The sequence below is a fragment of the Siphateles boraxobius genome, unplaced genomic scaffold, assembly GCF_051911475.1.
Source record: "Siphateles boraxobius isolate OS27281-9 unplaced genomic scaffold, OSU_SipBor_1 33, whole genome shotgun sequence".
NCBI lineage: Eukaryota > Metazoa > Chordata > Actinopteri > Cypriniformes > Leuciscidae > Siphateles > Siphateles boraxobius.
Window position 1 is genome coordinate 10939220 of NW_027508953.1, and position 26239 is coordinate 10965458.

Sequence of the window (26239 nt, forward strand, 5' to 3'; positions counted from 1 at the left end):
CAGAGCAGATTCTGCAAAGTGTCACGAGAGACGACGTTAAATTACCTCGTCTCAAAGCACATATTAATGAACGTTACTTAGAGCTCAGACTTGTACCCCCTGCAGATTAATTTCAGCATTGATAATGTTGCCAGAAAAATGCAAATCATGGCGTGAACGCAGCAAAAGTTAATTGTTCTTTTGATTCAGGAAAAACTGTAAAAGGGGGCTGCTGTTTCTTTGCAGTGCTCGTGACTGTCTGACGAATGCTGCCTCCCAATTCAGAGGCTGCATCCTTCAAAGGGCTCATTCGAAGGCCAAGTGCGTCACCGCTGTGCGACGAAGGCTGTCCCAATTTAAAGGCTCCTTCAAAAGTGGCCTCCAAGTGCATCCTTTCTTTCTCGTGAAATGATTTAACAGATGGATCCTTCGCGTCCTTGCCTAGCCCCGAATTCATTGCGCACCAGTGATGACATATTTTGAGAGAAATTGCCAAATTACACTTTTAAACTCAAGTATTGGGTTTCCGCTTACTCAAATATCTAATGATGCAAATGTAAAACAATCTTTAAAGCAGTTCAAATGTTGACATCGTACCAAGATTATGGTTTATTCTCTTTATTATACAGAAATGGACCACTGAACATATTTAGACCATTTGCGATCCCAGTTTTGTTTTCAGACACAAAAATAACTTTAAAAAAAAAAGTCCTTCGAAGGCATGCTTTTTATAAGTCTGAGTCCTTCAAAGAATGCAGCCTTCAAATTGTGACAGCCTATAACTCTGCATGGCCTTATGGAACGAGCTAATGTGTGCACAGAGGTATGCAAATACACAGGTTGACAGTCAGATAAGACATTCTATCATTGATTCAGATCAGCCACTTCTATTATTGATTGGTATCAGGATACCAGAATAACAAAAACTAGCCTACCTTTAACAAGACAGGGCACAAAACTAGATCCATCACTATATATATGAATTTATTTTTAGGGCCATTAAAATGTTTATTCATTATGAACAAAAAAGTAAACAAATACTGACTAAACATCAAGATAACAGGGTGAAAAGTGCTAATGTATTTTAAAATTCATTGCTTGTAGCACTTTGAGGGCAAGGAAGCTGCATTAGAATAAACGTATTGAATTGTGTAGTAATGTGACCTAAACCCGTTTCAAAATAAGTGCCTTATACATTTATGTAATCACACAAACAAAAATGGAATAAAAGTCTTTTATTGATTAGCCATGTCATTATCCATGTTCCCAAAAAAGAGCCGCGTAGGCTGACAATGACGTTGCTTCAATAGAGACTACCTCCAGATAGCATAGAAAAGATTTCTGTCTCTGTGTATACCTCATAAACCCCAATCTACAACCCCACCCCCCCACGCACGCTGCACCCACACCCTTTTTGGAACAATCGTGACATTGAAAACTGCTTATCCTTGCTTAACATTAAGCATTTTGTAAGAATGCATATAATTTGAACTCCCAACAACCACCATTTTAATTGATCATATAAAAAGCTACACACTGTTACACTTTCAGTCAGATTACATAGAAAAACTGAGATTAGTGTTGTTTACTAGCAAGTGATAAAGATCCAGAAACCAATGAGGCAAGTCCACTACAACTTAACACTATAGAAGACATTTAAAAAGAAAAGAAAAATATTGAATACAAATTTATGGCAGAAAAAAAAGCCAGGTGTAAAACCAAGCTAGGGGTCAGTACCATGAAAAGGTTGATTTAAGGAAAAAAAAATATATATAAAAATAAGAGTTCCATCATAAAAGATCCTTTTCATATGCACTCGTCAGTATCCACGTCACAATCCCTCTTGTTCTTGCACTTTTCCATCCAGGGCAAAAAAAAGGGGGGGGTCATAGCAATTAAGGAGACCGACATCCAAAATGTCCTGTTAGACATCTCCCTTTCGTCTGTGACAAGTGTGTTGTGCGTCAGGCACTTTCTGAAACACTGGCCCACCCTCTTGCAAACCTTCCACGACTCTTCAAATCACAATGCAGATCCATTCAACATACAGATTCATTCAACATACATCTGTGGAAAAACAGAAGTACATTAACATATATATTAAAATGTAAGCAGAATGCAATGAGTTTTTGAAAGTCATCTTACCTTCAGTACTTTTAGACCATTAGAGGTCTGTGTCAAACCATGCCAGCTGATTGGAGTCTGTAGGGGGCAGGCCATCCATCAGGTCCTGAGCATGGCCCAAGTCGGGCAGTCCCTCTACTGGGTACTCTGCTCCAGGATGGTGGCCTCCCATCTCATGCTCCAGCATGCCATCCATACCGAGACCATCCTGACCATAGCCAGAGTGGAAAGAACGATAGCTGGGGTCTAAAAGGGATATGAGAAAACCATGAATAGTGTAAACGTGTTCAGATCAAAACCATTTAAATAAAATTACATCTGCAGAATAATAATAATAAAAAAAATATATATATATATATATATATATATATATATATGCGTTTAAATAAAGTGCCATGAAAAATTTCTAACCATCCGGTCTGTATCCAAGAGGCTCTCCCTGAGCACCAATATCAAGACCTAGGTCACCAGTCTAAGACAACATAAAAAAATAGATAAAAATGAAAATCCATAAACACGGATTCATTGTGATTGAGACCATTTTTCCATCAGTGTGCAGATGAAAGTTCGTACCTCATTCCAGGACATGGGCTCCGTTCTGAAAAGAGAGCTGGTAAGTTCCACAGAAAGACGTTTCTTGTAGTCCTGAGGCTTATCCTCAGACATGCGGAACAGCACTGCTGCGGCATATGTGGCTATATAGAGAAAAAGTACATGACAGTCTAGATTAAATGGAAAGCTTTTGTCTTAGACCCCTTCCAGCCTTTAGCTGGTAGCACAATCCACAAAGAAAGAAATTGTAAAAGATGTGTCCATGGATATAAAAAAATTACTTTTTTTTTTGCTGTAATGTATGGTATTTGACAGTCAATAGGGCAGTCACTCACCCACTCCCTCATTTCTGGAGTGTAACAGCTCTGTTAGAGGAGCTGTGGCTCCTTCTGCTTCAATGGCCTCTGCCGCCTCCTTATCCTGAGCCAGCTCACACAACACTCCTGCTGCTACCCGCTGGATATTCTCAATGGGCGAATAAAGCAGCTACAGAGCAAGAGAAACCCAAATCATAGGGTTTACATTAGTCATTTAGCAGACTCTTTTATTCAAAGCGACTTACAACTGAGGTTTACTAGATTAAAGATGGCAGCCATCTTGCATGTTGATTTTGTAAAGTAATTAGGTGGTGAATGTGTGCACAAGACAATGAGCAAGTCAAGTCATACTTGTACAAATAAGGGGATGGTGTTGAGCCCCCTGATGACGATTCTGTTGTGCACATCTCTGGCGAGGATGTGAAGTGCTCCAGTGCAGCCTTCCACAATCTCCTCCATACGAACCCCCTCCTGAATATTACAAATTAGTCAATTAGTATAAAACATTTGTTTTTCTAAATTCAGTCCCACTATTACACACACAAAAAAAGAAGAAGAAAATCACCACAAACTGTTGCTGTGTGCCACCCATTGAAGTGCGTCTCTGGGTGTCCTGGTGTGCCCTCACCAGCAGTTGGACCAATCGAGGAATTGCACCCTGCTCACGGAGTGGTGCATGATTGGCTGGGCATAGTGCCAAATTACGGATCAGACCGACCGTGGCCTACAAGGATGTGGAAAGACTTGTTAGAATGTGCGATCATTTCAGGAAAAACTAGACTATCTAGCACACTCACCTTAATTAACGGCCAGTGTGAGGGTGGGTGCAGCAGTTTGACCACTACAGGTAGGCCATAGTGAAGACGCACAGCATTCTGGGCCATCTCAGCATCTTGGTGTCTGGAGGTAAGATGGCGTAGCGCGCATACGGCAGGCTCAGTGATGTCCTCTCGGTCACCAGCCCTGAGAACAGTCCGGACCAGGGCCTCGATTCCACCAACTTGGCAAACCATCATCTTATTCTTGTAGTTGTTACATGTGAGGTTGGATAGTATACCAGCAGCACAGGTGACCACATTGATGTCATCAGAAGCAAGAAGCTGAACTAGAGTGCCAAGAAGTCCTTCCATCCCTTCCTACAACCCATGAGAAAATGGTAATTTAAAAATAGGTGCCAGCAGTTCCATAAACTACTCTACACACATTGTTAGCGCTTTTGTCCAAGCATGTACCTGTTTTGTGGCAGCATCTGACAAGTTTCTGAGGGTCCAGAGGCAGTTTTGAACCAGACGCTGACTGGGATCCGTCAAGTGAAGGCCGAGAGCTTGCATACCACCTGAACCACACAAGGAAGCAAAAGATGAGACACTGACATCACATACATGAATGCACAACCAGGCAAGTACGTACCAGCCTCGACAATGGCAGGTTTGTTGCTGGAGCAGACGGACAACACTTTGAGCACACGACTTGTGGTCCAGAGCAGTTTCTCATATGTGTATGTTCTCATTATGTTGACAAGAGCCTGAGGTCCTCCACTGGCCAGGATGATCAACTGTGGCAGTAAGAGTTTAGATAAGAGCATAAATAAATAACATCTGTGTATTTTTATTCCCCATTTAGCAAGACCGATGCAGTACTTGCCTTGCTCTCCTGGTTGCCATATGCCAGGATCTGTAAGCAGTCTGTGGTGATGGCGAGGAATTTGACGTTGGTTTTGTTGAGTAGAGCCACCATCTTCTGAAGTCCTCCAGCTAGACGGACAGCCATTTTAGCACCTTCCTGATGGAGTAGGAGGTTGTGCAGGGTTGTGATGGCATAGAACAGCACACTGTCCACAGGGGACCTGGAAACGCAACCATGTAATTAAAATCTCAAGAATTAAGTGCCTTTGTTTAGGGTCTTCAGTCTCAGAAGTTTCCATAGAGCTCTACTCAAGGCTTTCTAAAACCTGCCTTCTTTGCTCTTACCCCAGCATTTTGACGAGTGCAGGGATTCCTCCTGACTTAAAGATAGCGAGAAGACCCTCTCTGTGGTGGGACAAGTTGTGCAAGGTGCCGGCAGTGCAACGAGCAGTCTCCACATCATTGGTGTTCTGCATGGTCCTCACGATGGCCGACACCATCTGGGGGGAGCGCATAATGGCGTGGCGAGAGGCCTCTTTCTTGGAGAGCTGGTGCACCATCACTGCGGCTTTGTTCACCACCACCTGGACAGCAAGTGAGAGTGTTTAAGGGTAATCGAGATGGAGTGAATTTGAAACTACTGGGCAACTTGTCATTTATCAGTGAGCTTTAATAGAACTGCAGAAACCAATCAACCAGAGAAACCTGGATTGAAGTGACTAATTTGCTTGTCAAATGCAAAAAACTTTCAAGGGTCACCTCAAACTAGTGACTCGCTCTTCCAACCTCACATCCACAAATAGGCAAACATTACCTTATGAAATTGACAAGACGCAATCCAAAAGTAAAACTTCAGGTGATTCAGAAAGCAGTCACTGCTTCAAATTTTCACTAAGGCTAAAAATAATCTTACTGAAGGCTCTTGCTAAAAGAGCTTCCATTTTTAGCTTCAGCTGCAAATAAACATTCCCAGGATCAGAAATGTCTTGTCAAAGGAAATTGCAATTCTGATGGCTTAACACCTTAGGAAACAAACATTAAGTATTGGAACATTCTTAACCTGGTCCTCATCATTGAGAAGTTTGGTGAGCTCAGGAATGGCTCTGGTGGCCAGTTCAGCATCATCCTGGTAGTTAATGAGATTGACAACAGCATGTTTAAGCATTTGGGAAGGCTCAGCCAGCCGCTGCACGTTGGTAGGGTGGGCAGAGTCAAACTGGGTAGAAGCCATCTGCATGCCCTCATCAAGAGTCTCAGGAAACATGGCTGCACGGACACGCTGTGCACGGGTCATGGCATACTGCCCATCCAGGTCTAAGAGAAGAAGTTTGTGATTTAGCCAGACAGGAGGCAGGTAGGAAACAGAAAGACTGAAAATATCCAGACAGAAGGGCTTCCATATTTATTTTCAGACTAATACAGGAATCATATGGTGTTGCAAATATAGCCACATACCCGACACCTGCTCAGGTGTGAAGGGCTGGTTGAAGCCCTGCTCCCACTCATAGAGCACCTGGTTGTCCAGATCCTCCTCTTCAGGGTTGCCTTTGCCTGAGAGAGATGGCGCTGTGGTGGTGGCCCCAGAGTGAATACCTGAATCCAGGTAGGACTGCTGCTGCCAGTGACTCACAGCAACTTTACGATCCTGCTCCATGGCCATATCAAGCTCCATAAGGTCAGCTACAGGAGATCAATACAAATACATCATTCAATTTAATGTTGTTCCACATACATTTTTAGATGGGTTCTCTCCTCAGCAGTCTGCTAGAATGTCAAATTTAAAATAAAATCCCCAAAAAAAGAAAAGAAAAAGTAGGTGAGCATCATGCAGAGCTCTTCCATGAGGGGTGTTGAATGGCTGAAGGCAGAATGCTAATACGGGACAGTCCGTCAGTGGTCATGGGCGGAACATGAACATTATGACATCATGGTGCTCAGAAAATCCAAACACCCTGATTGAGAGCGTTTAGACTTTCATTGTAAATGATTTTTCATTTTATGGTGGTTGTGTTCACACACTGCAAAGACACATTTATATGCAAACACCATATAAAAGGGAATTTTGCATCCGGTAAGCCCTTTAAGTTTTCTTCATTTAAGTTATCAATTTTTAATTTGTTATTTGCTGTATGTTATATTTGCATAGTTGTCCTATGATGGAAGTTTAAAATAATTAAGTTTTGAATTTTGCATTTGAATACTGAGGGTTAAATGAAATCATTAAGTAAATAAACCAGTTCTTTATCAGCTTATCTGTGTTTGTGTGTCTGCGTCAAGAAGCACAGTCATCAGGCAAGCATGCTGATAAACTGACTGGTTACTTTGGAAAACTACTCACACTGGGTAGCCATCGTTGTGTCTCAGCCTGAGCGACTTCCAAACCTGCAGACAAAAAAACAACAATTAGGATAGGAATAAAACTACATAACAGGTCAAGCATATAAAGGTCAAGACAATGCTCCATTTTGCAAACTAGCAGTAACAGTTGACGATTACCCTCAGACACCAGCTGTTTTTTTACAAGCAAGAAAGAGGCTTCAATCTACATTACAGACCCTAAAGGTAGTGTAAACTGTGGGGAAACTCCCCTCATTTAGACTATAGGGTATCACGCGAGAAGTCGAGAGTAGGAGACGGGACAGTGAGTCATCTTGGCAATACCAGTAAAAACACGCTGAGAGGGTTAGTCAGCTTCATTCATCCAGAGCTGATGAGAACAATACAGCATAAAGCATCACAATTTATGTGATTATAAAGAGCCTGAGGACATGAAATAAACACTGCTGCTGATTAGGATCTTAACCTAATGAAATCAGATTTACTTGTTCCCCTGCTAGGGTGGCAAATTTGACTATAGGTTGCAGACTATTAGGATAATCTAGGATAGTTAGCTATACTTAATGCTAGTTTTCTTGTTATTAGGGTCTGTTTTCTTTGACAATTTTGTTACACATTTTATTGTTGAAATTTTTAGGTTAGAAATAGTCAGCCATTAATTTATAGGCATCTCAAGCTAAAAATCTTCAACCTGGGTTAGATCACTACAGAAAGATACTATAACTAGCAAGGGACTGAAAAATAATGCCTGCTCCTTAATATGGTTATGATGAAGTGATGACACCAATGTCATTAAATGATAAATGTGACCAACACGCAATAGTTAACGAAAAAGACGACAAATGTAGTTAAATAAAAGCTTGACAAAAATCACCTAAATCATGATTTAAAAAAAATGCAATCTATCAACCTCTATACACTGCAAAAACACAGATGATCTGTAAACAGTAAACAGACAAAGTAAAGCTGCCGTTTAGCGATCTCCATTTGAGATATTCTGCTTAGACCGACTGAATGACACTTTCATATGTTCTGTCACAAGCAGCTTGCTGTGACTAAGGCCTCATTTACACTGAAGGTCTTCATGCCCAAATCTGATTTGTTGCCTATATCCGATTTTTTTGACCGTCCGTTTACACGTTCTTTCAATTGTGACCCATATCTGATTCATGCGTTTACATTTGACATACTATCTGAAACGTTGTGCATGCTTAAAGGGGGCTCTTGCACAGATGGAAAAACGCGAAATATACTTGATGCTAGCTTTGTGATATATGCAAAGTTAGCCAAACATCACCATGATTTTGAGGAGGATGACGAAAAGGCCCATCATTGCAGCCTACGCATATGCTTCAGTTATTGTGTGCGAGATCTCAGGACTGGTGGGAACATACAACACGATCTCATAAAATTGCGCATCTACGCCACTAATTTTATTTCTCGTGGCATTTATACGCCAAAAATAGTTTACGCGTGCATGATACGCACTGTAAACCCCTTGGGTAGGATTAGGGGTGTGGAGTGCGCGTGAATAACACCATAAAGTGCATATCAAATGCATGCAAAAACTATTTTTGGTTTAAATGGCACGGTAAATAAAATTCGTCCTATAGATCGGCACTTTTAATGAGATTGTGGTGGGCTTTAACGAGGAGCAGTGGGTTAAAAAATGTAGTATGAGCAGGCCAACCTTTGATATGTTGTCTCAACGTTTGTCCACATTCCTCTCCTACGACACCATCCGTCCCTTTGCAGATGCGCATCGGGTTGTCTCGTAGGGATGCACCGATCCGATACTCCGTATCGGCTCCCATATTGCCATTTTTTCCGGATCGGGTATCGGTCAGACGAGGCCGATCCAAATCCGATATTGTGTACATACTATTCTGTGCTATTGTTAAGCCCCACAAAAACTTTATGGTGCTTTATAATGTTTTCGTGCACTATATTTAGAGATGCACCGATTACAATTTTCTAGGCCGATTCCGATTTTTCATGAGTTTCGCCTGCCGATACCGATTTTAGCCGATTCCGATTTCATTTTTTCTAACCACTTAACAGCAAACACAAATATTTATTTTCTATCTTTTCTTTAATAGAACATTTTACATAGAACATAGAATTTTTTTTTGAACAAATTATATAATAAAACTATATAAATTACTCCTGGTGTGGGAAATTCACACATCTAAACGCAGTGTTATGGTATGGAAGAACCATTTTTTTCATTTCCATATATTCAACTAAAAAAAAAAGTGATATTTACGTATTTACGAAACTAAACGTCTGTATGAAAACAGGTAATGGCAATAAAATAATATATTAATAGCAAATAAAAATAAATATAGCCTTGCAGTATAAAGAGGTTTCTCAAAACACACACACAGCCTATTGCAATCACTTGTACATCAATGGCAAGTTTTATTTCGCAAACAGTTCTTCTCTCATCTGCCACATGTCCAGCCAGGCTAAACAATCACTTTAAGCGCGAGCAGCGCAGCAAAAATAGATTCTGCGCCGAAACCCCGCTTCACTGCTGCTCACGCGACGCTCCTGCTCGACGCTCACGCGCTGCTCCTGCTCTCGGTGTGAATGCACTCATTGATAAACATGCACACCGGGGGAAAAAAAACCCTGCGCTGCTCACGCTTGCGGTGTGAAGTGGCCATAATTCACGAGGTTTCCAACATGTGCGTTCTGTGTGCACGTGTGATGCTGATTTGGCGCGATGTTAATCATGCAGCGCCCCGAGTGCATTTGACCGGCAAAAAAAAAAAAAAAAGAAAAAAAAAGGCATATGTCAGACTGACCGGCCGGTAGGGCTGGACCAGAATATTCGAATACGTTGGTATTCGATTTGAAAATTTGACATTAGATTATTCGTTTTTTTTTTTTTTTGCACACCTGGGATCCCCCGCGAAACGGTTCTCACTCGCGCTTGAATAAGGCCGGCGACGCACTGGCTGCATGGCGTGAGCGTCTCAGCTGTGTGGCATGTACGTTTTTATTTCAGCTCCCATGTTAACAGGTTGGAGTTTGCACACTGCCTGTGTGAAACACGCGTCTCAGGCGCGACTCGAGCCACGCGGAAAATGCGTGCATGCTAGAAATAGAACCGACGCCTAACTGCAACGGGAGTGTTCTCTGGCTAGAGCGCAGAACAGCGGAGTTTGTATGGACCGAAGTGCATGCCTGAGCTTGTGTTTTGGGTTAAGCTGCGTTGCTTTGACATTGTGGAAAATAGAATAATAGAAACAAAATGTATTAGCCTTTTACCCGTTATTATCAATCTAAATTAATCTCGTTTTTAATTTAACTTAATTTCGTTTTTCTTTATTTAAATTGTTTTTTCTTTATTTAAGTTTCGTTTTTCTTTATTTAAATTTCGTTTTTTCTTTATTTAAGTTTCATTTTTCTTTATTTAAGTTTCGTTTTTCTTTATTTAAGTTTCGTTTTTCTTTATTTAAATTTCGTTTTTCCTTATTTAAATTTCGTTTTTCTTTATTTAAATCTACCCTTTACTGTGTCAGTAATTTGTTAGTCAGAAAAATATTAGACTACCTTAAAAGTATTGCTTAATTTAACAGACCTGTGTGTGTGCGTTTTATATCATAGTGGAGTGTCCGTTCTCGGAGCATATAAACCCTGCCCGCGTGAGGTGCGCTGCTTCCCGCTCGCGCTGTTCTGTAGCTGACTAAAAGTTTATTAATTCTGAATGTGTCGCGTCTCGCGTGTCCATCTATATTGCACCAAATGCAACACTGCACTCCCTTGTGAAGTCGGTTGGATGAACGGTTCTCGAAATAATCAAAATGCAAAAAGACAGACCAACCGAGATTCCTGCCTTTATTAGTGAAAAGAATATGTTCAGCCCCCTCTCGCCAAAGCTTCGAATATTCGATGTTCATTACTACCGAAGCTTCGAAGCTCAAAAAATGGTATTCGGACCAGCCCTACCAGCCGGTCGCCGATCATGGCCGATCACATGAAAATCGGCTGATTCCGATCACCAGCCGATGAATCGGTGCATCTCTAACTATATTACAACTGTTCTGAAGCCATTATAGTATAATGTGAGATAGAAATGAACATTTAAGTCATTAAATTCAAGATCACAAACTTTTTCCTCTGCTGCGGCTGTCAATCATTATTCATTCAGCATTCAAACAGCGCGTCACGTTCGGTTACAACAGTCAACTCGATGAAACTCTTCAAGGTGATTCAATGTTACTATTATTATACTTGATCTGTTGTTAAAGGTCTGTGGTTTCGCATAAAACAACTATCTTGCCGGACTTTATTGCTGTAACTTAATCATGTTACTTTCTACCGGGTGTCTATTAGATCACAACAGAGTCAGCTGCACTATAATTGTTCACGCGCACAGTGACTTGAAATTTAAAACTGTTAAAAGAAAAGGCTCAAACTATTGCATAGATAGATACTGTATAATACACTATGCATCAATATCTTTCGTTTGTGCTTTGAACTTTAATGGGGACTCGACGCGCTGCGCGCTGTAACTCCATGTTGCTTCAAGCGCATCATTCTGCGCTCGGGATGCGCATAAACGCTCTGTGCTGCACTGTATTGCAGCCTTTCATATCATAATACAGTGACGCAATGAAAGATTATTAATAGCCTTTCTTGTTCTGTTCCATCCATCATATGTTGCAGCCTCATTAAACAGCTGTGCTACAGATTTAACACATGTCTCAATTGTATAGTAGCTTATAGCTACATATAAAATAATTTATCTTTTTGAGTTGTCATCTTGTTTTTCATGAATGTATTTTACAACAATACAAAGAGCAATGTGTAACGTTTTACCAGATTTAGTGTTACACTTATTGTCTCTTAGTTTTTTTTAACTAAATGTGACCAGTCACGGAAACTAGGGACACAAGTCGGTTCTGGGGCATTTTGAGTTATTCATAGATTCTGAGAGTGTAATATCCAAGCTTTCCAACGATGTGTAACATGTGGAAATCTGATAATATTTGGAGAAGTTGTGGCCATTTTAAAGTAGGCACTTAAAAAAGCTCAAAGAGGAGAAAACGAGCTAAAGATTGTGCAGTTCTCACCTGTCTCTGCTGCTGGGGGTGACAATAGGGCTCATTTACATCTCATTTAGATAAGCCATACCCCCTGTAAAGCTCCTCCATGTGCTTTACAGCTTTTTTTACACTTCGAATGAGTGCACTTCTGCCGCACTAGGCGAAAAACAATTGTGCTGCCCCTCTATTTGCAACGTACCAGCAACAACACACAAAGACCAATAATGCCATATAGCCTGCATATAACGCGAAACCAGCAACAACACATAAAGACCAATATGCCATATACATATAACGCAAAACCAGCAACAACACACAAAGACCAATATGCCATATAGCCTGCATATAACGCAAAACCAGCAACAACACACAAAGGCCAATATGCCATATACATACAGTATAACGCAAAACCAGCAACAACACACAAAGACCAATATGCCATATACATATAACGCAAAACCAACAACAAAAAACAAAGACCAATAAGCCATAGGCCTACATATAGCGCAAATAGTACGCAACGCTCGTGTGCCCAAAATGTCAACAATATTAAAGTTTATGTAGGAGGCAAATGCCTGCTGGCATTTTTCTTTAAGCAGTCATTTCTGCAATTTTCCAAATAATCACATTTCACCTCCTCAAATTACTGTTGCAAATCTCTTTACACCACTTTCTTATGTGCGTATACACACACAAATGAAATGTCCGCAAGCACATTATATCATCAGCAGGTTCAGCATCTTAAATAACGACTAAAGAGCAAATGAAGCTTAACTTACATTTCAGAAACACGCACGGCAGGCCTTCATCGCAGCAGCAAAGGTCTTAACTGCATCCTCTATTTCGATTCTCCGTCACATATGAAACAGCCAGCCACCGCTGTCAGCGAGCCGAGCCGCCGTATTGAAGCACTGAGGGCGAGCGCGCTGCGCCCATACCTCCGGTTCAGTTTCCCGAGCCCACGAAGTGCGGCGAAAACATTTTCGGTGTAACTGCCAGACGGTTCATCTCGTCTGCGACAATCTTTGCGGCATCCATCTTCATTGAATTTTGATATCAGAGAGAGCTGGCCAGAGCACAGCATAATAAGTAGCCATGTGGTTGACTTGGAGGGCGGGGGCAAAAGCGCCGGGTTATTCAGTATGGAAATACACACAGACAATGACACGCCACGCCCCTACTGCATGCTAGAATCTCCGAAAACAAGCCGATTTCAACCTCAAAATGTAAGCTTTTAAATATACCAATACTGCTATCTCAAACATGGAGAGGCTTCTTCGTGATTTCAATTAACAGATTCTCCAAAAAATTGAAAATCACCAATTTTGAAAAAAAACTCTTCTTTCTCATTTTGCTCGAAAGTTGTGCTGCCGACTTGTGTCCCTGGTTTCTGTGACGGGTCACAAATGTTAAGATTTTATACAATTATTGTGGACTAATGATTTTTCTAGACTAATTTTTACTGCTGAATTATCCACTAATCTAGTTTATAATAGCATTTTTGTCAGATTATGATCATATATTTTTTGGATTTGTTTTTCTTTATAATGAACTTGTCTGTATTAAGTAGATTGTGTTATGACACCCAAAAGAGTGATTATCAGTTCAGAGTTATATAAATTCTACTTGATAAAAAAATAAAAAAATTAAATAAAAAAAATACACTGTTGGTATCGGATCGGCAGATACTCAGAATTTTTGGTATCGGATCGATTCTGAAAAAAGTGGTATCGGTACATCCCTAGGTTCTCGTCATTAAACCGCGGATACGTAGCCTAATGGCTCAGTACATCTGATCTGCCTGTTTACTAGAGTCGCATTCGCACTTATCTGATTTATATCCACATATGAACAAGGCCTGAAACCGATTTCGAAATATCCGAATGCATGGGTTTTTTTCCTGTTTACACTGTCATAGAAAGTATCTGATCTGTCACATGAGCAAAAAAAAGGAATTGCCAAAAGTGCATATGAAGTGCCATTTGGGACAGGGAAACAGTCTAAAAATGCAACCTTATTTTCAAGATACTAAAGCGTGCAAATAACGGCAACATTAATAAACGTAAAAACCTTTCAAAAAATATCTTAAGGACAAACTTTTAAATGGTAGTGTATAAATCATTCACAAACAGTAGGTTATGCATTTGCTACAGTTGATGTAAGTGTTTAAAGTTAAGTCACAGTGCTGTAATGACCTCTGAAAACCTTAGTCTTGCGCAGAGCCTCAGGCTAGTGATGCCAGTTCATGGGGAAGGACATATTTAGCGTGAAAAGATGCCGCAACGAAAGGAAAAGTGTGAAGCATTCAGAATGTGAAAAGTTTCCTCACACTGGCCTCAAACCAGAGGTCGAGTTATATTTCCATAGGAAACTGCTCACGTCTGCTTCAGGGCCAGTCTTCCTTCCTGCACGAGTCTTCAACAACCCAAGCATCAATTAAACCAATGAAATGGGTCAAACATCCCTCCTCAGCTCAAAGAAAATAATAAAATATGTCTAAAACAACATCCTTAAGTATAAATCAGCATCAAATTAAACAGGTTAGTGAATAGCCTTAATAGCAGACATTTTCATATAGCATCAAGGAAGCAGACAAGCATTGGAAACTGACACATGACAATCTGGCTTCCTGCTGCAGAAAAGAACAACATCAGCTCTCACATCTTGCAAGCTTTAAAATATCTGATATGCGTCATGTATATCGGGGTTAAATGCAAAAGTACACCATGGCAAGAAACCGACAGCTTCGTTTCCAACTAAACTAGACATTCAGCAATCAATGTGGTTAATTCAACCACAAGCAAACGTCATCTAAGCACTGATTTGGTGCCATTGAAAGGAAGAGCATCATGTGGCAGGGGAGATCAGTGGAAGACTGCATACAATATGAACTTAATGTGCATTAAACTTTCCAACATCACTAAATTTAGGGGCCAATGTAAAGCTGTAAAATAAATGTATATGCATTATTATGCACTTAAATATGGTAATTAGTACATTTATAATTTAAACAAGTATATTAAATATGGATGCACGATACAATTTATTCAGTACAGATCTGATACCAAAGATTTTGGATATCCCATGAGCAGAATGCTCTTGAAGCAATATTGAGTCAAAGCGCGCAGTTCTTTGCATTAAAGTTCAAAAGAACACAGGGAAGAGATATTGATGAGTAGTGCATTATATCTATGCAACAGTTTATTGAGCCTTTTCTTTTAACGTTTTAAAGTTTTAGTTACTGTGCACGTGTAGCACAATTCATAGTCCAGTGTCGTGATCTAACAGAGCCCGATGCAAGGAACATTATTTAGAAACAACAATAAACTCCAGCAAGATAAAATTATGCAAAACCAAAGACCTTTATCTACAAATCAGGTGTATAATGATGGGAATATTGAATGATCTTGGAGAACACATAACCGTGCTGACTTATTTAACCGAACGCGCAGCACAGTTTAAATGAAGAACGGCAGACAGCCACAGTGGAGAGAAGAACTTAGGAAAGCAAGATTTGGGGAAATTTGGTCTAATTAAGATTTTTCTGGTTAAAACTGCGCTTTTTTAAATGATATAATAGCTAAATAAAACTAATAAATAATAGCTCAACAAAAACATTAAACAAAATAAATTACTATTGGAATAACACTTTCGTTATATTTAAAAAGTATTTAAGAATAAATACAAGAGAATATTTTTATTTTACAGAAATTATTATTATTAATTATTATTATTTCACTAAAAACCTGCATGGTGACCAGTTTACATAGCCTAGAAATCTAGACGCACCCTAGTGGCAGCACAATTTATTTTGCAGCCAGTGTAGTTTAGCAACTCTCCGTTGGCTTTCGAGCTGGAAAAACCAAACTCTGGTCAGGCCAATCACATCGTGTATAGAGTTGGCGGGCGGGCTTAACATAAGTTGTGACCGTTCACTGCTACTTGAAAACAAAGAATAGCTGCTACTTCTGGCGAACAGCGGTCTTTTGATTCGGCTTTGGTCGCAACTCTGGAAGATTTGAAGTTAAACTTTTCTTTGAAACAAGAACAAAGAACGACTTTGCTCTGGCTCCGTCACCTACTTCGTTGCTCTGGTTGGTTGTAGCGCTATCCTATTGTGGGCAGACGGAATTTGAAAGACAACCATTTATCACACCCCTCGTGTTGAGCCTGTCAATAGAGTTCCCAGACCTAACATTTTGATGTAGGTCTGGCATGCCAGGCTACCGTTTACATGCAGGCAGACTATGACTAATGCCTGGCTCACACTACAGGAGTTTTAGGCCGATTTATACCCGATTTCCCCCTCCCGAGAATCAGAGAAAATATCTTGTCGAGGACCTCGATCGGTTCCGATGTTCGGCGCAGATTATCTGGTAATGTGAGGCGTTCACAGATCGAATCTTGCACCTCCCGATCATATCAAACATGTTTGATATTTATCGGGATGAGCAAGATCGTGATTACGTCAGTACTGTCACAATAGCTAATAAGAAACAAGTAGGGCTGTCGTGGAGAAGGAATGAGGTAATTTTGAGTGACTCATCAGCGTGATATGCGCAGACTGTAAAAAAGGATAAGCGGAATTATCTTTATTTATTTATTTATTTATTGCTAAATAAAAGTGTTACACTGTTGTCAGCAGGCACGAAGACTAGTACATGTTCAGTAATGGAACCGAAACAAAAGAAAGTGGAGTAAACAGAAGATACAGTGTCAAAATAAGGGTCCACATAGTATAACAGAACATAAACCTGACAAGCTTGTTAGATCATTGTTATATAAAAGTTAGTTACGATCCTGTAATCTCACCAAACGAGAGGCTTTCTGCTGATATTTCACCAGTATGGTCATTGCTCGTCTCTGCGTGTTATAGACAGGCTGTCACTCAGTCCAGTTACACAGTTAGGCCACTAGGTGGCGGCAAGAGACTGCCTTTGAGTGAGTTATACATTTCCGTTGAATTAAAGAAATTCGGATTCATTCTAATATATATGTAAATGAAACAAGCTGTTAATTATTTTAACATTTAATTTTAACTCTGAGCTCCACTTTATAAGGCTCAGCTGCCCATTCCGGCACATGGGCAAGGCAACGCTGAAGCTGACACGTCACCTCAGAGATGACGCCATTCATTAGAAATATCCTTAAATGTTAAAAGGATGATTTTTTTTTTTAAAGATTTCGCTTTCCTTGGTCACGGCATATTTTTCAAATATGACTTGATCTGAAGGACAAATATTTAGTTTACATCCACTTTTCCGCTTCCGATTTGTTGCGTGAGATCACGTGATCATGGTGGAATCATATCTGCCATGATAATCTTATTAACATTTTGTAGTGTGTGATGCGCCACGATTTTCAAATCTTGTAGTGTGAGCATGTTTAAGATTTGAGGGAAGAAAATCTGCAAAGATTCTCCTTAAGTGTGTGGTGCAACCAGATTTCAAAATCGGTTAGGATTTTAAAACTCCTGTAGTGTGAGCCAGGCATAAATTATTAGAATGGTCTAAGAATTTATTTTAAAAAATTCAGTATCATTAACATTGAATCATTAAAAAGTCTAATATTAATACAATTATACAAAAATAAGCGAATTTAAAAGCATTTTTGGCTTCAGTTTTCGGCCAAGAACATCCAAAATTCTCATTTCGGTGCATCCCTGTGCAAATGCGTGTATAACTTTCTTGATCTGAGAAATCCTGGCAACCTGGCAACCAAATTACTGAAATATTGAATGAAAACACAAAGAAAAGTCTACCACTATTAGGGATGTGCATGAGTATTCAGATGTGACCGCGATGATTGATCATGAAAACGATGATCGCAGAGTAAAAATTCATTTCATTTTTCTGATTGGTTAATGCAGCATTTTGGGCAGTACCTGAGGTCTGACTGGTTAGCGTTAGGACAGCATTCTGTCCAGACCGGCAAAATAATGTGAAAACATGATTTGACAGTGCGCAGTGAAGGCTGGAATAGGGTTGGATGATTAATCGAAAAATAAGCGAAACCGAAATTCAGAGCCTATAACCGACGTAATTTTACCATGTCGGTTATTTCGTTTTTTTAATCCTATTAATATTTCCGCCCACTTTGTGTTAATGTACTTTCCCAATATTCCATTGACTAATGAAGAGTCATATTCTTTTCAGAGGTTTCTTTTTCAAAACATTGATTTAATAATCCATAACACCGTAATACAATTTTTAAAAAGTATTTTAATTAAGATAGTTTATCATGGCTTAGAAAATGGAAGCTCTATAATCACTTATTAAAGTAGATGAAAATACAGTTAAGTGCAAGATGTGCAGCGCCACTACCATTATAATGAGAACTCTATAGAATGAGAACTCTATAGAAAGAATTTCAGCATGTTGTTACAGGAAGAACGCATACACAACAGGAGTAACACTTTCTGGCTAGCACGTAACTTGGGTCAAGTTCACTTGCATCTTTTGCGTCCTTTTGTGCAGGCGGTAGTGAAGTAACATTTAGCCCATGTCGTGTATATAGGAAATCTGATTATGTAGAATGTATCTTATAGAACGGGTCTCAGATTACTGATGTTCTTTCACTCTTAAACTTCACCTCATGCAGCTATTCCTTTTAGAGGTTTCCTTTTCAAAAACTTTGATGCATTTTTGATAATCTGGCAGCAGTTTTATTTTCCTAGTCATTTTCATATTTGGATAGACATTTTTATTTGTCAACTTTCATTTTCGTAACCGTTTTAATTAAAATGTCTTCATTATCGGATACAAGCCCCTGTCCCCAAGTAGGCCTATTTTTGAGACCTATCTAGTGTTGGGCGATATGCTCCATTTTCACATCGTCCTATCGTCAGCCTGTGAGATCGGCGATACACGATATTATCGTGAGGGGCCGGGGCTTACTTATTTGAATATTAACTTGATTATTTACGCATTAATTTTAGGGCTGAAACGATTCCTCGAGTTACTCGATTACAAAAACTCTGCCTCGAAGCCTCGTTAAATTCCTATGACGCGCACACACGCGGCGCAGGGATTTGATTGTTTCACACGGACCTGTTCAGGAAGCACATATTTTGAATTTAGTTGGCGCGATGGCGGAGAATAAATATGTAAATAAACGGCAGGAATTGTCTAAAGTGTTGGATCATTACACACTTAATTCACTTAACTCGCTGAAACAAGGTAACGTAGTCAGCCTATTGATGTTCGCTGATTTTAATCCCATACTGTATTTGTAGCGATGTTGTGATGCGGTTTGACTAGATATGATTTTTATCTTTGATGACATTTTTAAGTAGTAAACGTAACTATCACGTTCAATTGCAAGAGTATAGCCTAAAAAAAGAACCCCTTCACACACACACACACACACACACACACACACACACACACGCCAGTCAGAACAATTGCAGCAATACATCACATATGCTTAAACTTATGTAGCCACGCAACAATAATTTCAGCATGCATTCACTGTACACACCGGGACGTGATGGAGGAACAAATATTGTATTGCAGTCTTTGCGAGACCTTGTTTGTATGCCAAATAGTTACAGACAACAACAAAAAATTAAAGTCCCCAGCCTGTTGGTTTTTAATAAAGATTCGGAGTACTCATTTTTCAGTTAAAACGCACGGAACAAAAAGTGCGTCAGCTTTTACTGCGTGTTCAACAAGAAGTCACATTACAGCATTCTTCAGCATTAAACTACCAGAATACACAAATATGCTTAGATGCTTAGAGTGGTTATATTTATAACATCTTAAAGGAAAATTCACATATGAGATAGCTTTATAACTTGCATACTATATAACTTATAGTATTTAACTTATAACAGCTTTAACTGAAATAGACAAGTTTAATATAAATATTCTGTTAATAAAACACACACAAAAAAATATCCGATTTCTCGATTAATCGATCGATTAAGTGCTAGATTAATCGATTACAAAAATATTCGATAGCTGCAGCCCTAATTAATTTGCTTACCAGTGATCTCTCTGTCTGGATGCACTTCACATATGCGCACTTCAATAAGCCCAAAGAACGCGGGTTAATGTGTTTTAAAACAGACTGAGCTTTCGGCATCTGTCGCTGCATTAACGGCGCATTCTCTCGGAGAAGACGATGGATAACGGTATAGCAACTCTCTTAATTTACTGGCTTAATATTTCTTTTGTGGACCGACATTAATGACAGTGAAAAAATAAGAATCTTGTTAAACAAGTGTTTAAAGCTGCTTTTGATTTTCACAGATGGCAGAGTTGTTCTGTGTTTGTGAACTAAAGACTGTTATTAGGCCTAAATAATTTGTGATATTATTATTTAGTAATTGTATTGTTTTTAGTGTTATTAGTGTCATTAAATGTTTTTTAAAGTGCTATGGAAACAAAATACTGACGAACAACGATGCCGTCTTCATCTTGGCTCTGTATAAGATTGATGCGTCTGTTAAAACAAGTACTCTTGACAATTTGGGAATGGATCATCTTGCAGTTCAATTTTGATGTGGGATGTAGTTTAGTCTGTTTTAAAAACATTTTCTTAGAGGAGTCCTCATACGCGCATGTTGGTGTTGTCGCAGTCGTTATGAATTTAGGCAAGGCAAATTAATTGTAGCTCCTAATATTAATTTAACAATACTAGCTTTATAATAATTTAATGCATTAATAGTAAAACGAGCAAATTATCGTATTGATATGGTCAAATGCATCTGCCATCGGCGATCTCAGACTATCGTTGATACACAATACTATCGTCTATCGGCACAACACTAGACCTATCAGTAATTGGAAAAAAAAAATTTAAAACCACTAAAGAGATTTTCACGGTATGATAACGGTCTCAAATATCACGGTTTCTCAGTATTAATCAATTATTATCAGTTAAAATGACCTTTAAATGAATGAAAACATGTTTTTTGTTGAACAAATGCTATGCTTTATTACAAACTTGAAACCATTTGTTTGAGATATATCGGCATACCGATACCAACACTCTACCCACACCTTGGCAATAGAATCGCCATTGGCAAGTACATTTTTTGGGTTACTCGCCAGACTGATATACTATGTGAACCTGGATCACAAAACCTGTCACAAGTCGCACAGGTATATTTGTGGCAATAGCCAACAAAACTCTGAATGCGTCAATTACCGATTTTTCTTCTATGCAAAAAATCATTAGGATATTAAGTAAAGATCACTTTACATGAAGATATTTTGTCATACTGAAAATATATAAAACATTTATTTTTGTGAGTGAATGCAGCACAATCGCGAACATAAATGGACAACTTTAAAATTTCTCAATAGCCCCTTTCACACAGCGCGTTGATCCCGGGAAATTGGCGGAAAATTCCCAGAACGCCTTCTGTGTGAACGCAAACACGACCCGGGATTGATGCCGGGTTGGGGACCTAGTAACATTGCCGGGATCAGTCACGGAACGCTGTGTGAACAATAGGGCTGTCAAAATTGCTCACAAATGACGTTCGAATATTCCCTCTAAAAAAAACACACATATATTCGAACTATTCGAATATCTCGTTGCGCATTTTATCAATGACGCGCATTACGTCAATAACAGAACAAATTAATACAAAGAGACATAACTACTTGTAAAGGATAATAACTACATTTAACAACGTATCACCTACACAAAGTAAAACAACTAATGGCAAAGACCGCAGACATCACTCTCGCTTGCAATATCTAATCAGTCAGTACAGTAGTACACTAATGTTTCTGTTTAACGTTAAATAAAATGAGGCATACAATTCCGAGAAATGTGACAACGAACTTTTACCCTGAGGTTCATAAAAAATAAAGTGCTATTACAAACGAAAAAGGCTACTTACATTATTTGGTGCTTGTATTAAAAAAAAAAATTAAAAAAAAAACCTTACATAGCTTTCATACAACTTTATCTCGCGGCTCCACAATTTTACCATCCACCGACCAAAATCCACAGTAGCCTACTTCCAGACATGGCTTTTTAGATTTTGGGGGGTTAAAATCAATTTCTCTGCTGCGGTCGAGTTGGGCTCTGCACTTTCTGCCATCTTCCATGTAAATCAACTTTCAGTAGTGACGCTGTGCCAGTGCGACTCCCGTGACCTGTTCCTGATCCTTCAGGCAGCTGCGTTTTTTCCCCCCACATTCGAATATTAATTTTCACCTTCGAATTTCTGTTTTTTAAAACTATTCGAATATATACTCAAATTTAGAATATTCGTTGACAGCCCTAGTGAACAAAAGCCGTAATCAATGCCGTGTCGTATCTCGGCCAAATATTCTCCTATCCTAACAAACCACACCAGGGCTCGACATTGAGCCTTTTCATGTGCTTTGCCTTCGGACAAGTAAATCTGTCTTTCACTTGTAAACTTGTCCGAATTTTTTTTTTTTGTGTGTGTGCGCGCGTGTTAATTTATTCTGAAGCAATATTCTCAGTGTTCAATCAGCTTTGATATTTAAATCGGCATATTGTTCAATCAGCTTTGATATTTAAATCGGCATATTGTAATATCGGCACCTTTAAAGGGCATCCCCTCCCCCAATCTTATTAAATGTATGCTTCATCTTTCATTTTAAATTTGATCAATAAATTCAATTCTTTAGAATAATAATATACAAATAAGAAACGTTGGAAAGAAAGATACTACTTATAAACGTAACACTAAACGGCCAGTAGGTGGTGGCAGGCAACCGTCTTAATGAGTGAGTCATTGATTCATTCAATCAAACGATTCGTTCAAACGGCTGATTCATTCAAGAATGAGACAGAAGTTTATGAATGGGTCATTGAATCTTTGACTCAACCGATTCGTTTAAAATGCTGAATCATTCAGTAATGAAAACAGGCTGAGTGTTCCTGTGAGATGCGCCCTGGTTCTGCTGTGATTTTTGTTTTGAACTATTTTCGCTGCTGAAACAGAACAAAAACGGGCATTATTGCATCTAAAATGTAAGCGACTTAAATTTAACTGTTTATTGAACTTTTGTAGGAAATCAATGTCACATTTTCAATCGTGATGGTATTCAGGAAACATAATTGAGGTTGCTTAACATGTTAAAAATATAAAAACTCCACATTTAAATTTTTTATAGGCAGTATGTTGTTAACTGAGTGTGTGTACTGCACTCATTTGTGTAGATTTCTCCTCGAGAGGCTGCGTGAGCGTCAACAGGGCAACCTTACCGTCATCAGTATACATTTATTATCCACAATCGATCGCAACTTACAATAATTGTAATAAAATCAGAATCATTCTCTCGGATTAGTGATTCCCTACTTATTTGTTTATTTTTGTTATTGATGTTCTAATCAGGCAACTTGTCCGGTCGGACAAGTAAAATTCTCTTTTACTTGTCCCTTCAAAAAAATCCACTTGTCCCGGACAAGCGTTAATGTCGAGCCCTGCACACATCAATGGAAAGCTTAATTATTCAACTTTCATATGATGTATAAATCTCACTTCCAAAAAATGTACCCATATGCCTGGTTTTGTGGTCCAGGGTCACATTTATTTATATATATTTATACAGATATGTAGTAGGATTATTATTATCCTTTAATTATTACTTTTCGCAATTACTATTTTTTAACAAACACTGAATGACCAACAATATCTTAAGCTCTTGGGGTGGTGATGGCCGAGTGGATAAGACACATGCCTTTGGTGTGAGAGACCCGGGTTCAAATCCACTGTGAGACACCAATGTGTCCCTGAGCAAGACACTTAACCCCTAGTTGCTCCAGAGGCGTGCGACCTCTGACATATATAGCAATTGTAAGTTGCTTTGGATAAAAGCGTCAGATAAATGTAAATGTAAAGCACCACCAGCAGTCCTAAGTACAGTTAAAATGACAAATGCATTCATGTATGATCATCAAGTTTTAGTTTTAATTACTAAAGTTCTATCATTATATAATGCTTGGTTATCATATCATAATATAATGCTTGATTGATTTTAAGACTACATTTAGATATTTAAAAAGCTGTGCCATTTTACAATAAGCTGATTTGGTGAAATTTTTTATATAAAAAAGTACAGTACACTATTACAATCAGTCAATCAAGCATTATATTATGATAGGATATATGACTGGTGGTGCTTAAGATATTGTTGGTCATTCAGTGTTTCTGTAAAAAGAATAAAAAAAACACTTTTTTAAAAGATAATAATCCTACTACTAATAATCACAATACACAACACATGAGCTGCTGGGTTCATGAATGTTAAATCACATTGTAAGCGTTCGCTCGAACTGATATGCTAAAATTAAAACGGGGATGAGCACCAGCCAATGAGATTTAGCCATTTGCTCATTAGTTCCGCCCACTACCGGAGAAACCGACATATCTTCTGCTTGTTCTTAAAAGCGGAATAATTCCAGAAGGAAAATACAAACAATATCGTTTACATGTAGCTTGTCGTTTTGCGTAGTATGCAAGACTCTCGCTCTCTTTGCGTGTGAGAAACGCAACGACGAGTCGTGCGCCTTCACATTAGAGTTAATGGTACATCAAATACAGGTACGCGGAGCTGAATGAAATACTAGTACAGATCGCTTGACGGAGAGAGAAACTCAAGCACTCCGTGTGTTCAGCGAGTGAAAATATATCTATACTAAACTCATACTTGGCATCTAACACACACTGGCGAGTAAAATCTAAGATTTTATTAACCAATGGCTAATGATAGACATTTAGTTGCCCAGAGTGAAATTTACTCGCATAAACCGTTATGTCAAAACCTGACATTTGAGGATGTTGCAGGTATCCCAAATGATCACATTTGTCAAAAGAACTGAACTTCTACAACTGTTCCATGGTCATGGGAAAAAGAGAGACTGTGAATGAGAACACTGCTCAAGTCACATGCACTCCAGAGCTCTTCAGCTAAATTGCAAACCTGTGCAACTAGGTTAAGTGCTGGTTCTCAGCTGGGTGAGCATCCAGGTTGTCTGAGAATAGCTCTTAATGTTTGGGGAAGCTGTAGAATCACAATGTCATCCTTTACCCAGCCAAAAAAAATAAAAATAAAAATAACACTTGGTACATACACCAATTTTTCAACATGACCTCCAAAATCAATCAACACGAGCTGCTTTCACATACAGGGATTAATGGGAAACCTTATGACAACATCCTGGAGTCAGCACTGGACATTCCTCTCCTGTCTGTGTATGTCTGCACACAAGATACAGCATTTCAAATACAGGCCTGCACTGAAAGACCCCGCTAGCGGGAAATACAGTGCTGTGAAGCTGTGCCAATGTTAATAAATTAGGCTTTTTAAGGGAGCTTGTGAAGGGAAATGGTTTGATTCGAGAGCAAACAGAGGTAGCTGTAGTAGTTTATGCAAAATGCATCGTCCTCCAGAGTGGTGAGACAGACCTGGAATTAATTTACCAGACAATAAACACAGAAGGAAGTCAGATGCAAACTCACAGGGTATTCTTGCGGCACCAGTCAGCATTCCACACAGGCGAACGGGAGGCGGACGTGCAGACGAATCACTGTTATTATGGGACGGATTTGGAAACCGAACCTTCAAAGTAACGGAAAGCTGCCTGATTAGCACTTTTAATGGGCTTGTTTAAAGTTTATTCACTGTATCCTGTTAACACAAGCAGAGATGTAGCTGCTGCACAGGGACAGCTCGAACAAAGCAAGCTTAGGTTATCTAGTCAAAAATCTTAGGCTATGTAGTCTATTGTTTGATGACAGAAAATAAGGGATTTTAGGCAAAACTGACAGCCTCAAGGAGTACAACTATAAAGTTTTAATATTCATTCTAATTGTGAGAATAGGCAAGTCCGTACTACGGCTGTACGATTTGTTTGAAGGATGGGTAGGGGGCAGGGTTTCCACACCTTGGTTAACTTCAAATTCAAGGACCATTCAAGGACTGTCCAGGTCCAATACCCTCAAATTCAACTTGATTTGGGGACACATTTGTTGTGGTTTCAAAGGTTAAGGTACCATCGTAGTGGTTTCATCCGCGCGTGAACGCCATGGCAATTTACAACATTAAATACACAAAGTATGGGAAACACTGAATGTAATGCATAGGCCTAAATGCATGCAACTAAAGTAAATCAAGCAAGCTAGTATGCATAGGCCACGAAGTGTTGGCGAAACACATAAGCGGACTGTAGGGAATATGGATTGGGGGAGGGTTACCAGCCAAGCCAGCTTAAATTAGCTACCCGTTAACACGTAGATAGCCTATGACTACAA

The 26239-nt window shown here is 39.2% G+C and overlaps 1 protein-coding gene across 1 annotated transcript in view; it reads right to left on the reverse strand.

Annotated features, from left to right (window-relative positions):
- Window positions 1-1199: 1199 nt before the first annotated feature.
- The window catches only part of ctnnb2 (catenin, beta 2), a 36063-nt gene continuing 11023 nt past the window's right edge, over window positions 1200-26239 (reverse strand). The window contains exons 2-16 of the mRNA XM_077195526.1: window positions 6936-6979; window positions 6053-6277; window positions 5658-5911; window positions 4943-5181; window positions 4617-4818; window positions 4383-4527; window positions 4205-4308; window positions 3770-4108; window positions 3538-3696; window positions 3324-3443; window positions 2991-3141; window positions 2677-2798; window positions 2515-2575; window positions 2125-2349; window positions 1200-2046 (exon numbers count right to left, since the gene is read on the reverse strand). Coding sequence (XP_077051641.1) covers window positions 2144-2349; window positions 2515-2575; window positions 2677-2798; window positions 2991-3141; window positions 3324-3443; window positions 3538-3696; window positions 3770-4108; window positions 4205-4308; window positions 4383-4527; window positions 4617-4818; window positions 4943-5181; window positions 5658-5911; window positions 6053-6277; window positions 6936-6948 — 2340 coding nt within the window. The 5' untranslated portion in view covers window positions 6949-6979 and the 3' untranslated portion in view covers window positions 1200-2046; window positions 2125-2143. The remainder of the gene's footprint in view (window positions 2047-2124; window positions 2350-2514; window positions 2576-2676; window positions 2799-2990; window positions 3142-3323; window positions 3444-3537; window positions 3697-3769; window positions 4109-4204; window positions 4309-4382; window positions 4528-4616; window positions 4819-4942; window positions 5182-5657; window positions 5912-6052; window positions 6278-6935; window positions 6980-26239) is intronic.